The 15,472-nt window shown below is 49.0% G+C and overlaps 3 protein-coding genes across 3 annotated transcripts; 1 reads left to right on the plus strand and 2 right to left on the minus strand.

Moving 5' to 3' along the window:
- Positions 1-551: 551 nt before the first annotated feature.
- UCRPA7_3522 (hypothetical protein) lies at positions 552-2,005 on the minus strand (the record flags this gene model as incomplete). Its single annotated transcript, XM_007916161.1, has 4 exons — positions 552-1,059; positions 1,157-1,551; positions 1,612-1,719; positions 1,802-2,005. 4 exons carry the CDS (start codon positions 2,003-2,005, stop codon positions 552-554), a joined length of 1,215 nt encoding a protein of 404 aa, XP_007914352.1.
- Positions 2,006-3,147: 1,142 nt separating this feature from the next.
- UCRPA7_3523 (putative bile acid 7-alpha protein) lies at positions 3,148-3,693 on the plus strand (the record flags this gene model as incomplete). Its single annotated transcript, XM_007916078.1, has 1 exon — positions 3,148-3,693. The coding sequence occupies one exon, from the start codon at positions 3,148-3,150 to the stop codon at positions 3,691-3,693; it is 546 nt and encodes a 181-aa protein (XP_007914269.1).
- A 1,175-nt stretch (positions 3,694-4,868) lies between these two features.
- Positions 4,869-6,293, minus strand: UCRPA7_3524 (putative acyl transferase protein; the record flags this gene model as incomplete). Its single annotated transcript, XM_007916074.1, has 1 exon — positions 4,869-6,293. One exon carries the CDS (start codon positions 6,291-6,293, stop codon positions 4,869-4,871), a length of 1,425 nt encoding a protein of 474 aa, XP_007914265.1.
- Between the last annotated feature and the right edge of the window lie 9,179 nt (positions 6,294-15,472).

Here is a 15,472-nt window from a genome sequence, read left to right on the forward strand (position 1 = left end):
AGCACTTTGCCAAATCCAGATCTCGGTTAGAACCTCGGACTCGGCAGTCACTGTGTGAAAAATATGGATGTAGCGTGGAAAAGCTTAGGGAACAGTTGGCACTTCGGAGCTTGCGTACTGAGACACTCGGATGAGCCATGATAAAGAAAAGGAGATCCATGATCATGTCCACAAGGGAGGAGCTGGTCTTATATCAATCGAGGACCTGCCTTCGCATCTGGGACATCATTAACGCTTGCTTCGAGAGTAATTCCCCCATTTAATGCATTCAAAAAAACACGTTAGGCTTGCCAGTCATTTTTTTCTTCTTTGCCCCATCGCTCATTTGCTACCCGGCATGAGTCTGGGGATTTGGCTATGGAGGAGATATGATACATGTCGCACTAAATACCGCTCGTTACTATGCTGCGATAGCATGCCTATCGTGAGATAGGGTCTGAAAGAAACAGTGGCTGCTGGGTCTATGGACAAGGGAAAGTGGAAAACATGGTGATGGTGTGGCACGGGCTGTTCTTCACATCTTGACACGCTCGCCCTCATTCAAAAGTACTTTAATCCCACGAACGCGCGGGATAGCCCTCCTTTCGGCCATAGCCAGCCTCAGCCGATTCATTCACTGTGATCCGGGTCGTGCGAACGATCTGGCCCCGTGCAGGAACGGCAACAGTCGAGTTGTCCTTGTCCTCCTGGCGCAGGTGCTCAGTCGAAGAGGTAGATCCGCTCTTGACATCGCCCATCTCAACACCACTCTCATCCAGCATGTAGTAAGCCTTGCTGGTGGAAGTCGGGATCGATCGATTTGTGGGCAAGCCTCCCTTCGTGCCGTATCCGCTGCCGCCAGTAGGTCCAGTCTTTGTCAGGCCAAAGCGACGCTTGATGCTACGAATGATGCCCGTGTCCTGCAGAATCTTGGGGATGGTCGGCACACACACGACGAAGAATGCGCAGGTCATCTCGGCCATAACCCAGAAAATCATGCTTCCGAGATTGTATGTGGCATCAGTGGCGTGTCCGTAAACGACTGTGACTTGAAGACGGAACGCGGCGGCAACACAAGCCCTAGAAGTGCACAAAATTAGTCTCCCTATCTTCTTCTCATATCCTCCAATCTGTGATTCGCAACCAGGGTTGTTTTGTGAGGACGAGCAAAACTTACAGCAAACCGAGGCCGAAGACAACCGAAACTCCCAGTCTCTTCTTCCAAGACATCTGTAGGGTCCAGATGAGATGCTGAGGCATGAAGAACATGATGATATCCGTGGTGAGATAAATGATACCAGAGCTTAGCTGGAGAGTGTATAGGGGGAAGCACTTCGCGTCCAAAATTGTGAAGTCCCAGCTGGCTTGGTGAGGGATGCACTGGACATTCAGAGCAATGACATTGCCGACACAAGCTAGCACTTGGATCGCGATCATGATCATACAGCCCCACCAAAAGACACTGGATGTCCTGTTGTTGCGTGGCACTAGGATTCGTGACCACTCAGAAAGCATGGCGACCTTGAGCAGCGCCAGAACGACGACATAGATGTTACCCATGACGAAAATGTACTGGAGAAATCGTTAGCTACGGTGTGTTGTGTTAAGTAGACGCAGCATAGTAATACTTACATAGGTCATCGGAATGAGGTCTCCTAGACGGACCTCGTATTGATGAACGAAATAGCCTGGTGTTTTGAGGACACCAAACATGGACCAGACGCAACCCCAAAAACATCCCTATCAAATATCAGTCGTCAGCTAGTACTCGAAGCTTGTGTTCATGTCGATGTCATTTTCACCGAAAGTGGAGAAGACATACAAAAGCACATAGGACCAAGCCTTCCTCAAGCTGAAATCTCTTCAACAAGTACACCTTGCCATAACCACGGAGAAGCACACAGATAGTCGAGATGACACTGCAGAATATCAACACAAACATGGCCAATCCATTTTCGTTGGCTGGATTGTCCAAGTCTGGCGTGACTCCCTCGGGAGGCGCGAGAGCAGGTCCGTCCATATCCATCGTGGCGGTTAGGTGAGTAGGTGAACCGAGCTTTGGACCGTGATTGGTGAAAGTAATAAGACGTTGGAACGAATGAGAAAGAAAAGCAGCACCTGCTCCATCTCTTTTCACTTCAGCGGTTCGACCGGCTTTTAGTTCAATGCCGTTTTCCTCTCATGCTACAGCCCCCTGCTGGGATTTCAACGTCTTTAGAAAGTCTCGACAAGTCTACAAGTCTCTCCATTCCCCAAAGCAGACGCCCCTGAGTGGAATGTCACCCCTGCACGTGGCAATCATTGTGATAGACAGTGGAAATATCCCTTTACGAGCGTGCCGGGCAGCCCCGACGTCTCGAGTGAAGACCAGCCTCAACGGTCCCGGTCGTTTGTCCCAACACGTCAGCAGATCCGTCTTCTCCCGCCAAGATAATTACTCCTTATAAAGATCATATGTCTATCATTAGGACATGTGAAACCAACCTCGAAGGTTTCTAGAACACACATGGACCTAGGTAATACTACAATTACTTGGATGTCCTATCCTGTGAGAAATTGAACAAGAGTTCTACTAAGCAAATTGTTACAGTATAGTAACGTCTTCTCTTGATTCCTTCTCATGACTAGATGCCGCGAGTGCCGACAAATGTTCAGAACGACAAGGCTTCGGAGGGTCCCCGCTCGTCGCACCCCAGGTTGAGTGCATTGCTATGGGTAGTACGGTAATGAGATGCCAGGGGAAGCTGGTCTGGCATGATGCCTAGCATGGGTATTTAACTAGGGTTGTAGCCGAGTTTTTCACCGCTTGGCGGAGTCAAGGATAGCTGCTATTTCACGAAGAAAATGACAACAACTTCCTTAACACATTATACTGGGCACAGAATAGAAATTTGATAGAAAGATTTTGCCCTTATTTTAATCAGCGCTTAGGGGGAAGTTGGGATATTCGACAATAATAAGGCGCGGAGCCGAACCCTTGTGTTTGTAATCAAATGGAAGCCCGAGAGTTCCATGCATGCCACGAGGAACTGATGTAACAAGAGCACTTTAAAACAGGCCATCCTCGTCCCTTGGTTCTCAGTTCTGTTCTACATCTGCAAGCCAACTTCAGCCATTCATTCATTTATCCGGATCCTCTACCCACAAAAGGACCACCACACCGCCAAGATGTATACCCCGACGTTCGTTATTCTCCTCGCCTCCCTTTTCCATCTTACCACATCTTTGACCATCGATATCTTGCCTACGCCTACGCCTACCAAGATGCCTGCTGTAAAGCCAGAGATTGCCCAAATCATCCAGGACAAGAAGCTCAAGTACGCCCGTTACGCTGATACCCATCAATGGGAGAAGTTCAATGAGGTGGCGTGGCCGGACTGCACCTACAACTACAAGGACCATGACGAGATAATCGTCGACCACGGATTCACCTACTCGTGGAACTCGACGGCTGAGTTCACCGCTTTCTTCTCCATGGCCTTCTCTACTCTGCAGACCTCGCACCACGTCGGACCCGGCGAGTTCACCTGGGTCAGCTGCGACCAGGTTGACGCCATCTTCCCGATTGTCTACTACTCCGGTCTCGCGAAGGGTGTCAACAGCACCCAGGGAGTGACGGGTGTTGGCGCCGGACACTACTTCAACAGCTACACCCGAAACGGCTCTGATTGGCTCATGTCCAGCTGCTCGTTCAACCGTATCTACGAGCAGTAGACTTGAACCATCGGCAAGTTCCAAGGCATTTCGCCGGTTTCCCAAGCCTCGAGTGGGGTTGCCATTGCCGATCACAAACGGCCGCGGGATCCAGCTTGGGGCTAGAATGTCGACGATCTTGCTAGCCGAACGACCAGAGATGGAAGGGGAGGAGATGTACGTGCAGGGGAAGGGGGTCGATTGTTTTGATGGGGAGACTTAATAGGGGGGTTTTAATGCATACAAGTACACTTTTATAATCTTCTGCAGGGAAGGGGCCTTTCCCTGCACCAGCTACTTCTATGAATCGACAAGTCTTTTTCCCCCTGACGTTTTGCTCCTCTCACGATGAATAGATGGATGGATGGATGGGTGACGCTGATCTCTTCTCGGTTCCGGCTGCTGTGATGGTTTGGTGGAGATGACGTGGACGTTGGATGATTCCTTCGAATCCATCCGGCAGGTGGTGTCGAGCATCCGTGAATGTCGGATGTTTGCTGTTTCCTGTGGAGCTCCTTTATCCATCCAAGCGAAGGCTACTGCATCTCCCTTGGTGAGTCCGACAGGTGATGTTACATGACAGGAGGCTAGCAAGGCTAGCATAGCTAAAGATCTTGGCAGACCGGGGGCGGATCAGCTACTGCACCAAAGTCCCGCAGTACCTGACTATATGTGGGGGCCCGCTCCACAATCACCCGCCAAGATATGTGGCCCCCGCGGCCCCACTATCTGCAATCCCGCCGCAGGGGCCTTCCCGGTCTAGACCAATGGAACTGCGGACCTGATACAGGGCAAGGATCACCGCGCGGCCTCATCCATGGCTCTAGGTCCAGGTCCAGGTCCAGGGCCAGGTCCAGGGCCAGGTCTCCATGTTAGAAAAGACCGCAGAAGTTCATGTTCCTGTTGACAGGGAACAACGTTACCTTATGTAATGACATTACTGCATGTCAACCAGAGGTATCTTGTGTCTGCCTGTCTATCCTGAACAGTCGGGAGCTCGCAATACTCAAGGTAGGATCCTCTATGTTCTGGGAGATACGAGATACGAGCTTGGAGCTTGGAGATTTATGCATTTTTGTTCCTTCTGGCTCCTTGTTATCCTAACTCTGCCGTGTTGTGTAGATAACGGTTTCAGCGACACTGAGCAAACAGAGTGTTATGAATAGATATAGTTGAATTTGATACTATCAACATAATTATACGATTCCCCGGTACTCAAAGTACTCGCTCCATTCGGGGTCTTCAATCAGCTCCTTTGCGAGGCTCTTTTCATAGACAATGGCAAATTCACAGCCCTCATCTGACTCTGGCAACGCAGCACGCGGCGGGTACACCTGCACCACACAGCGTGTGACATTGTCGGAGACGTGACGGAACGCCGTAGGCGAGGCAAGGCCAAAGTCGGCGGCGGCAATGTTGGTGGCCCGCCAGTCTGTCACGAGCAGCGTCAGGGGCGCCAGAGTATCGGCGCGCAGGAACAAATTTGTCTTATCACGGATAGTTGCCACCATATCAAGGCGCTTGTCGAGCTCCTCCTGGCTCGCACCGTTGATAAGTCGCCGGATGAAGGAGGCCACCTCGGAGAGCGGGCCCTCCGTGACGAAACCTGCCGTTGCCGTGGCCCGAACAAGGCTGAATACATTGCCCTGTGTTCGCGGCGGGCACGGCGGGTCGTGCAGACGCTTGCGCATGTCGACAGGAGCCATCCAGAGCACGGTCGTTGAAGGATCGGCTTTGAAGTTTTCCATGCGCAGCCGAAGCAGGGTGCGCCAGATGAAGGCGGAGAAGGCGTCAAAGGTCGAGATCCAAGATGTTCCATCACTGGGTGTCGCCAATGCCTTCAGCCGTGCTGCTTTGCTCTTTGGCAGATGGAAGAGAAGTTGCTCAATCGGCATCAAGTCCGGATGGGGCCTGCCCGGCGCAGGGCCGTCGACTTTGGCCTCCTCGGGCACGTCCTTTCTCAGCAGCCGCGACCGGTCCAGGCAGGCCGGATCCCAGGCCGAGAAGGATGTCTTGGCTTCATGGATGGCACGGCAGTTCTCAGCAAGTTGGTGCGTGAAAGCGGCCCAGCCCATGACGTCGTTCGAACAATGATGAACGTGAATGTTGAAAACTAGGCCGCCACGAATGAAGTTGGCTTTGAAACTCGAGACCGCCGGACTGTTATCAATATGTGCTTCGGGTTTGATGCCATGTGTCATTGGAGGGACACTCCAGAGCCCAAGGTCACCTAACACTGTGGAGCTGAAGTTTTGGGACTCGAGCTCATCAAAAGATGGGTAGGTTTGATTGTTGCCCAGATCTTCTTGAGGTGAGTCGAGCCATTGCACATGGAACTGAATAGTACCATCTCTGCGCTTCACAAAGGAGTGACTGCCTGTTGCTGCGTCCTTCTCGACAGTCCCGCAGAGATGTCTTACCTGGCTAAGAGTCCGCTCGAGACCTGCCTTAAGAAGGGCAACCATATTGCTCTTATTCCCGTCATCTAGTCGAAAGAACAGGACGTAGTTATTGTATACACACGCCGGTAGATAATCGAGTGTTGAGAACTTGAACCTCTCTTCCTCAGGATCTTGTTCCCACCCTAATGGATGGAGGTGAAATATTTCCTGTTTCGGCATAACTACGGATAGATGATGGCTTTTGGACTGTCTCTTCTATATTCGTTAATGATGCATCTCTATCTAGTTATGATGGCGGCTCACACAAGTTAATCTACAGTCAGACTCTTTTGCAACGATCTCGAAATATGTTGTGACTGATGAGTTTCTTGTGTAACTAAGATCAGGACGTCGTGGGGTAATCGACTTCCCCAGCTCGCCAGGCAGTCCCACGAACCATTCTCCGCTTTGCTTTCAAGCGAACCTCCGACCTAGGAGCATCACCTGTTCCTGGACTCTTCATCAGAGCCCAAGACATAGCCTTCTGGCTCGAATCACCTAAAAACACTCATATCAGGGGCAAGAGGGCTGCCGACGCGGGAGAACCCCGACGAGGACCGACCGTGCCCCATTCTCCTGCATATCTATTGGTTGGCGCAGGAGATAAGTATGGCCTAAACAGAAAGGAACTCGTGAACTACCCGCCACCGCCGTACAGTTCCCAGGGGCATTGTTTCTGTCTAGCGTCATGCATGCAGGCCAAGACAGGACCTTGCATAACTTTTCGTATCTCTTGGTAACACTGCAGTCAAGTGTCAGCTTCCAGACAAACCGAAAGTGTCTTAAAACTCAGCCTAGTCTCATAATCCTTGGGAATTGAATTGTCTGGGAGCTCAGAAAACTTCACAAGCCCTTGTATCAGGTCATACGCCAGTCGAGAAAGGCCTTAGAACCGCGGCCCGACTCCCGTAGGTTAGAGCGAACTTAGTCAAGACAGGCCAAACTCGCCGTTTTTGCCAAGATGAAGCTAATGCATGACGGGGATTAAGAGAGCCTTGGCAACGGCTCACGACGAAAAATAGACCAGCGGGTTGGATTTCATGACATTGTTCACCACCTCACTTCAGGTACTAGTACTACACCGAACACCGCTTAGCAATCTCCTTCACAGAAATATTTCGCGTTGAAATAGGCTCAGCATATAATTAGCATGTGCTTAATCTTATTGCCTAGAAGCTGCAGGATACTTCTGAGGAATACATCCTTGCAACATTTTCCGACAGGGCTTGCAAGATGCCCCGGGAAAAACGTTGAAAATAGACTAACAGAACACGGCAGTGATCTTCACAGGGCCAATTAGTCTGTGTCAGGTTGTCAACGGTCCTTCCCGGAGCATCTTGGCCCTTTTTAGCTTCCTAACTGCGCCACAAGCGACGCATTGACCATGTTAGTTTGGAAACCCTCGTCCCGGCATAAAAGCCCAGTCAGTAATTTCGCCTCTGGTCTTGACATTACCATTTGAACAGGGCTGATGCTCGAAAGCTAACATTTCATCCGACCTAGTCACTGATGACCCCAGCTTACGTAGCATAACGACTTTCGTCCATCATATATTTTCCTTTTGCCAGCGTCGCAGGCGATATTCGGATCTACAATTGTGCAAAATGCGGTGGCTTTGTTTGCATGGTAGAGGCACCAATGCCAAAGTACGTGATAGCAAATTGCATGTGATAATGGTACTCGACTGATGAAATGTGCAAGATATTCCAACTACAAACAGGTACTTGGCTGATAACTTTGGATGGATGACCTGATCTAGCCAACCATCATTTAGCTAGAATTCGCGAAGCTCTTGGTCAGGATCATGAATTCATCTTCATCGATGGAACAGTGGTTACAGAGCCTGACCTAGGTTCGTAATACTCTCTGAGATTCTCGTTTCCAGCAATTCAATTACGGAAGCTGATTGATAAAAGGGGCCGCTGCTCTTGCTGATGAGTTCTATGGCTTTGTCGGAGACGATATAAGTGAGCGTCAGGAGCTGCTACAAGGCTTGTTAGACGTGACAGAGAGCCACGGCCCGTTCGATGGGCTCATTGGATTCTCAGAAGGTGGTACGGTAGCCGCTACTATTCTCATCGAAGACTCTAAGAATGCATCTTTCGGCGGTCTGAAATGTGCTGTCTTTTTCAGTGCGGCAGCACCCTTTGATCCTGCTGCTCTTCGGACAGGAGTCCTCAAGCATATCGATCCATCTGTGGATGATGTACCAATAAATATTCCAACTGCACATATTTGGTCATCCGTGGCAACAGCTGAAGAGCTGAAAGTCCACGAGTCCTTGGCAAAGTTTTGTGATAAGGATTGTCGAGAAATTTTCCATCATGATCTGGGCCATGATGTTCCAGGAGCGAAGTCGGATAAAGGAATGGCTGGAACTCTGCGAGCAATTGAGCGGACCATAGAAAAGACGAGAGCCTAATTAGCGATTGTCACCTAATCATGCATTGCGTGGCATTTTATCCTTGGTGATATTGTGTCTCTCTTGCCTGCAACTGATGTTAATTTGCCAATCTGCGACAACCATACGGTGTGCTCTTTCAGTCACTTCATCTTCCATACTGAGAACTCGTCCACTCCCAGAGCAGCTATATAAAGCATTGTTTAACAATGTCCCTGTCTTCGTGCAATGTGAGCATTTCTATTTCGCAAGAGATTATCATTTCGAGAATGCAGCCGACCATTTGAAGCCTATCACTGTGTGGACAAAGTCACAATTACTACTTAGGGAAAGAACCGATAGTCTAGGCTGGCACGGACTCGAATGCTGCCGCTAGTTGCTGATTTTGGGAAAAGGATGACTGATGGCTGAGTAGCTGAGAATACCCTAGTCTAGAACGTTCCAGGAAGAACTCCTCAGGCCTCCTTATCTGGACAAGTCAACCAACTGTTCTACCCGTACCGTGGACACGGGCACGGCGGGATCGGCGGCTCATGCATTGTGTACGGTCGTTACTTGGTAAATTGGTAACAACTTCTGTTATAAGATGTGCCGGACAGAAAGGATTTTGAGATCCTTGCTGTTTCATCTCCTATCATCCATAGAAAGTGGAGCAATTTCAACGGTTCATGGGCCGCTTAGAGCACCTGCCGATGCCTCCGCACCCGGTAGGCTTCTGATCATCCTGAGCACGTAATGTAACACCTTCCTCTCTGGTCTCGGCTGAATAGTGTGTCGTCTAATAACGCCCGACCGATCGGCACAATTAGTTCATTGTAGATAGTTATTTTGTGAACTCTCCTAGCTTTCCAAGTTCGCCCGGGGTGACTCGTAAGTCGGTAAGGATGTGCCTGCATTGTCGCCAAGTGGGAGCTGCTGTCCGCTTTCAGTGTCATCTTCGTCTCGCTTTGGATTTTCCGAGCAGCCGGGATTGGCGTTGCAGAGCGAACAGACGTTGCATCTTTGCCTCATGCATGCATGTTCTCCTCTCGATTAGCTCTGAAGAGGATCCAATGTCTCGGTTCATCGAAATAATTCAATGGGGCTCCATCTCAGCCAACCAACAGGACACAAGGCGATAGCGCACTGACGGCGGGCTGATCCGTAATATCTCGGGTCAGGACATCAACTGAGGGGCGGCACTCTTACATAGTACAGCTGTGGCTTGTGCGTGAACGGATGTAATCGCTTGTTTTGCTCGAATTAGTATGGGCCCTTGACCGGATTCGTTGACTTCTCCTGCAGGATCCTTGCACGCCCACCACAGTGGACCGTCTGACCAGTAGTGTCGTGTACCATTTCTCCAGCGCAGCTGGCTCAATCTAATGCGAGCCCGTGGCAACGGTTTTCATGTACGATGTACATTTTGACCTGACCACACCATATCGACTGACATGACGGCATGGAGAAGTGAAAGTAATATTCAGACACCAACACTGCACTAAGATGCTGGCATAATTGTTCTTATGTGTATCATGTACCAGTTTGTGTCCTGAAGGGATAGAGAGGTTGCATGTACGTAAGCTGTCGAATCTATCTGTCGTGTCAAAAGCGAAATCAACTTCGCCTGACAATGTGATCGCTTTGCTTCAAAAAATTGCCTCAACGACCCCTGACCAGCTCGGTGGGTCAATATGGTGCCGTCAGATCAACAGTTCTCGCCGGTGTCATCGTCTCCGTCATCCCTGCCTATCGTCTTGTGAGTGTTCCTCCACCGATACCAGCCTACAGGATCTACCTTCCATTAGGTAGAGGAGAAGGACGACGGACGACCGATACCTTCATCGGAGGCCGGCTGTTTTCCCCTCACCTGACCTAGTATATGGGCTAAGGAGGTGAAGCTGTCAACCTACTACTGCAGGAACCTAGTGTAGTCAAGCAAGAGAATACCACACTACTGCATATCGGAAGAGTTCAAGCACTTAGGTGAAGGAAATCACTTGACTAAGGTAGCAAGCTGCTTGGCTGTCGGCTGCAGAAAACCCGCTGCTTGAGAGGGGTTGGACTACCGTGGACCCAATCGTGTATGGTGTTCAACGGTGTACAAAGGTAGGATCTTTCGCCGAAGCTTATTATATAGATGCCAGACATCGCCTGGCAAGGACCACTGATCTGTGAACGGTATTATAGTAAGAAGAGCTTTGTCTTGACATTGCTCTGCTATAAAATTCGCCTTCACACAAGTTTCGTATTTGTGTGAAGATTTAGTTTTATTGTTCAGACTCTCCAAATCTCCGTGAAGACTACTAGCCGCCATGAAAGAGGATATTGCCATCGTTGGGCTCTCCTTCAAGTTGCCTCAAGATGTCCATGATGTTGCCAGCTTTTGGGATGTTCTCGAGAATCGAAAGAATCTTATGACAGATTGGCCTGAGTCGCGTATGAGTCAGGGATCTGTCGAGTCAACCGGTTTCAATAAGGCTTGTGTACTCTCATGTTGAGACCAGCACGAGTTGACTAATACTCTCTTAGCTTCAATGTCGAGGTGGAAATTTCATAACGGAAGATCCAGGGGTTTTTGATGCTCCGTTTTTCTCAGTCACAGCAAGGGAAGCAGCTTCCATGGATCCAATGCAGCGATGGACACTTGAGACATCTTACCGTGCCTTCGAAAACGGTAAGACTGAATCTGATAATATGAAGTTATCCTACTGATGGTTCATTCTTAGCTGGTATTCCTGTCGAAAACCTCCGGGGCTCAAAGACGGCGGTATTCTCTGCCTCGATGACGGATGACTATAAGCGAATGGTTGCACAAGACCCTGACAATGCTCCTCGCATGGCTGTGACAGGTACATTTGCTTCAATTGAAGCCAATCGGATCAGCTGGTACTTTGATCTGCACGGACCAAGTGTTCATGTCGACTCCGCTTGCTCCAGTAGCTTGTTGGCTGTTGACCTTGCTTGTCAAGCGATACAGAATGGGAATGCATCAGCGGTGAGTAATTTTGCTTGCGATCCACATGTATCCTGTGTTTAGATACTGATCATCATTTTAAGGCCCTGGTTACGGGGTCAAACTTGATTCTTGGCCCTACCATGTTCCAAATGTTGGGCGCTCTCAACTTCTTATCCCCAGACAGCAGGTGTTACAGCTTTGATCACAGAGCAAATGGCTATGCCAGAGGTGAAGGTGTTATTGCCCTCATAATAAAGCCTTTATCAGCAGCACTCCACGATGGCAACATGATACGAGCTGTCATACGTAGTTCCGGGTCGAATCAAGACGGTCACACTCCAGGGCTTACCCAGCCCAGTCCTGAGGCGCAAGAGGAACTAATTAGGGAGGTATACGAGAAGGCCTCATTGCCGTTTGACTTGACGCGCTATTTTGAGGCTCATGGTCAGTTGCATAATTGATAATTTGTGAACTATTGCTCATGTACATGCACAGGGACTGGAACCCCAGTAGGAGATCCAATCGAGATGAAGGCCATTGGCAGGGTCTTCCGATCCAGTCGCTCCGCTGAGGAGCCCCTCTACGTGTAAGTAAAGAAATTTGTATCTTGTCACATCAGAAGCCATAGTAATAATGTTTCGTTAGCGGTTCCGTCAAAGCCAATATTGGACATCTTGAAGGAAGCAGCGGGTTAGCCGGTATCCTGAAGTCGATCTGTAAGCACTAACTCCCTATTGGAACATTATCCACCAAGTCGAGGTATCATTGACAATCGCGCCGTAACAGTGGTCCTTGAAAAGGGTACAATACCACCAAATGCACTCTTTGAAAAAATCAATCCCAAGATTGATGCCGACTTCTATCATCTAGAGGTCAGTTCAAATATCGGAGTGATACAGGACTGTTGATTAACCAGATAATCGAAGGTTCCAACCATATGTAAACCTTGGCCAAAAGAAGGCCTACGCCGTGTATCAGTTAATTCATTTGGCTTCGGTGGTACCAATACGCATGTCATCCTAGACGATGCGTTACATTACCTTCAGGAACGGGGACTTTCTGGCGTCCACTGCACGGAACATTCTCCTACCCAGCTTAGCCCGATCTCCAATGGGATCAATCATAGCAATGGGCTGGCCCAGAATGGGAGTAATGGTAACCGACTGAACGGCCATTCTTTGAATGGCCATGCTCACGAGTCTCCAAGCAAGCTGTTAGTATGGACTGCAGGCGATGAAAAGGCTCTTGGGCGAATGGTTCAGAACTATGAGGCTTATTCCAAGGAGCATATTTCAGACGATGAGAATAAGCTAGATGAGTTGGCATATACCTTGGCTGCCCGACGAAGTTTCATGCTATGGCGTACATTTGCGATTGCGAAGTGTGGATCTGACAACCAAGAACTCAATCTTTCACCAGCTAAGCCAATTCGGAGTTCAAGCGAGGCTGGCTTGGCTTTTGTCTTCACTGGGCAAGGTGCACAGTACGTAAAGATGGGCTTGGGGCTTCTGCAATATCCAATCTACAAGAACACGCTTCAAGAAATTGATAGCATTTACCATGTGCTGGGTTGCGAATGGTCAATATTTGGTAAGAGATACCAAATGTGCAATTATGGTTAGTGATTGATTATGTTACAGACGAACTTCTCCGACAGGAGAATATCGATTCCCCCGAATATAGCCAGCCTTTGTCGACTGCCGTTCAGATTGGCCTGATAGAACTCCTAAGAAGTTTCAATATCGTACCGAAAGCTGTAGTCGGACACTCATCTGGGGAAATTGCTGCAGCGTGAGACAAACCTCTCTGAGTCATGTAGCCTCATACTGACATCTAATAGATACGCTATTGGAGCCCTGTCGCTGCAATCAACTTGCAAAGTATCCTTCTTTAGGGGTCAATTGGCCGGAAAGTTAAAGGCTTCCTGCACGCTCCCAGGCGCCATGATGTCGGTCAATTTGCCTGAACATGAAGTAGAGGCATACCTTCACGGTATCGCTGCTGCAAATGTCGGAGAGAACATCAACGTGGCCTGCATCAACAGCCCATTGAATTGCACCCTCTCAGGTGACGAGACTGTTATTGACGCCGTGAAAGAGAAATTGGACCAAGATGGCATCTTTGCACAAAAGCTCAAAACGGGCGTGGCATACCATTCCACATCTATGTCAGCAATTGCGGATGAGTATTTGTCCAAAATGGGAACCCTTGACCCAGGTAGCTCTAAACCATCCGCCACAATTCCAATGGTCTCTTCTGTAACAGGTCGCTCTGTCCGCTCAGCGGAACTAATGACAGCTGAGTACTGGGTTGCCAACATGGTGTCTCCGGTAAGATTTGCGGATGCAGTTCAATTGTTGACTCAGAGATCGTCTACTCTGAAAGTCGGACTAGGGCACATCACCGACCTTATTGAAGTTGGTCCTCATCCTGCGCTGCGTCGCCCAGTACAGGACACGTTATCACAGCCTGGCAACAAAAGACAGGATATTCGGTATGCTTCTGTGCTTCATAGATCCCACCCAGCTGTTCAGACGATTTTGGAACTTGTCGGCCAGCTATTTAGTTATGGACATGCTGTCTCCATCATGGCGGCAAACGAGCAGTCAGCCAGCAATGGACCTCGCGCTTTCCTCATTGACTGCCCAGAGTATCCTTTTGACCACTCTAAGAGTTACTGGGTTGAGTCTCGGCTTAGTCGTGATTTTAGACTTCGAGAAAGTGTTTCTGGCGAGACACTGGGGACAAAGTTTTACGATTGGAACCCTTTGGAGCCAAGGTGGAGAAATTTCTTGAGTGTTGAATCAACACCATGGATCGGAGATCATGTCGTAAGTCCACATCTCTACCCATTGGTATGTGTCCTTATCTAATTCAATACAGATTAGTGATACTACCATCTACCCGGCAGCGGGAATGCTTGTAATGGCAATGGAAGCCGTGAAACAAATCTGTCCTGCCAACACTTCAATTTCAGGATATCTGTTCAAGGAAGCTCACTTCATAAGTCCTATTGTTGTCAAGGAAACGTGGGAAGACAGAACAGAAACCATACTTCGCCTGCAGCCAATACAAAGACCTTATGAGAAAGAATCGACATCATACGAAATCACAATTTTCTCTCTCTTTGAGAATAGATGGACTGAATGTTTTAGAGCAACAGTTCAAGTTCAGTATGAGGAATCCACACAGGCTTATGTAATCTACGAGCGGCAACAGGCTGAAAAAGATATCCTTGGGAGATATATTCATGCGGCGGAGTCATGTACTCGACCAATTAGCTCACAAGTGTTTTATGAGGATGCTACAGAACACGGACTGAAGTACGGTGAATGGTTTCAATTACTAGAAGACATTCGTTGGGATGGTAAAGAAAACGCTGTGGCTCGCGTTGATGTGTCCAAAGGAAAGCACCAGACTACTAGTCTTGTGCATCCGGCTTTGCTGGATACGCTATTTCATGTGTTGAGAGTGAGCACCACGCAGGGGCTTTCGCTTTCATCAAACACAAATGTTCCTGTTCGGTTGATCAACGCCTGGTTCTCGTCGTCTGGCTGGCAACACACGGACACATCATTCATCAGATTCTTAGCCAGCTCTTCGGCGGTCAAAATTGGCCAAGAGAGCGAAGAAGGAGTCATCTATGCCTTAGCAGACAATGGAACAATCTTATGCTCGGTAGATAAAGCCATGACTGCGGCAGTTTCGAGAGGCGTCGATGGCGACGCAGTTGACAAGAGATTGCTGTATAGCATTGAGTGGAAACCGCAGCTAAGCTTACTGGGCTCGGATCAACTCGCATCTGTTTGCGATGCTGACAACTTTGTCAAAGATGAAGACACGATGCTTGTTCATCACCAAAAGTTGAGCTTGGTCCTTGACAAGGTCGCTGCTAAAACTCTCAAATTCTTGTCTGGTCCAGAATCACCGAAAGTTCCGAATTCCCAGCGCAGGCACCTGGAATGGCTGAATGAACATGTCAAAGGGTTGCCTCAGTCTCGAATTGAGAATGAAGTTGAC

The sequence above is a fragment of the Phaeoacremonium minimum genome (assembly GCF_000392275.1).
Source record: "Phaeoacremonium minimum UCRPA7 unplaced genomic scaffold PA7_03_scaffold_288, whole genome shotgun sequence".
Taxonomy (NCBI): domain Eukaryota; kingdom Fungi; phylum Ascomycota; class Sordariomycetes; order Togniniales; family Togniniaceae; genus Phaeoacremonium; species Phaeoacremonium minimum.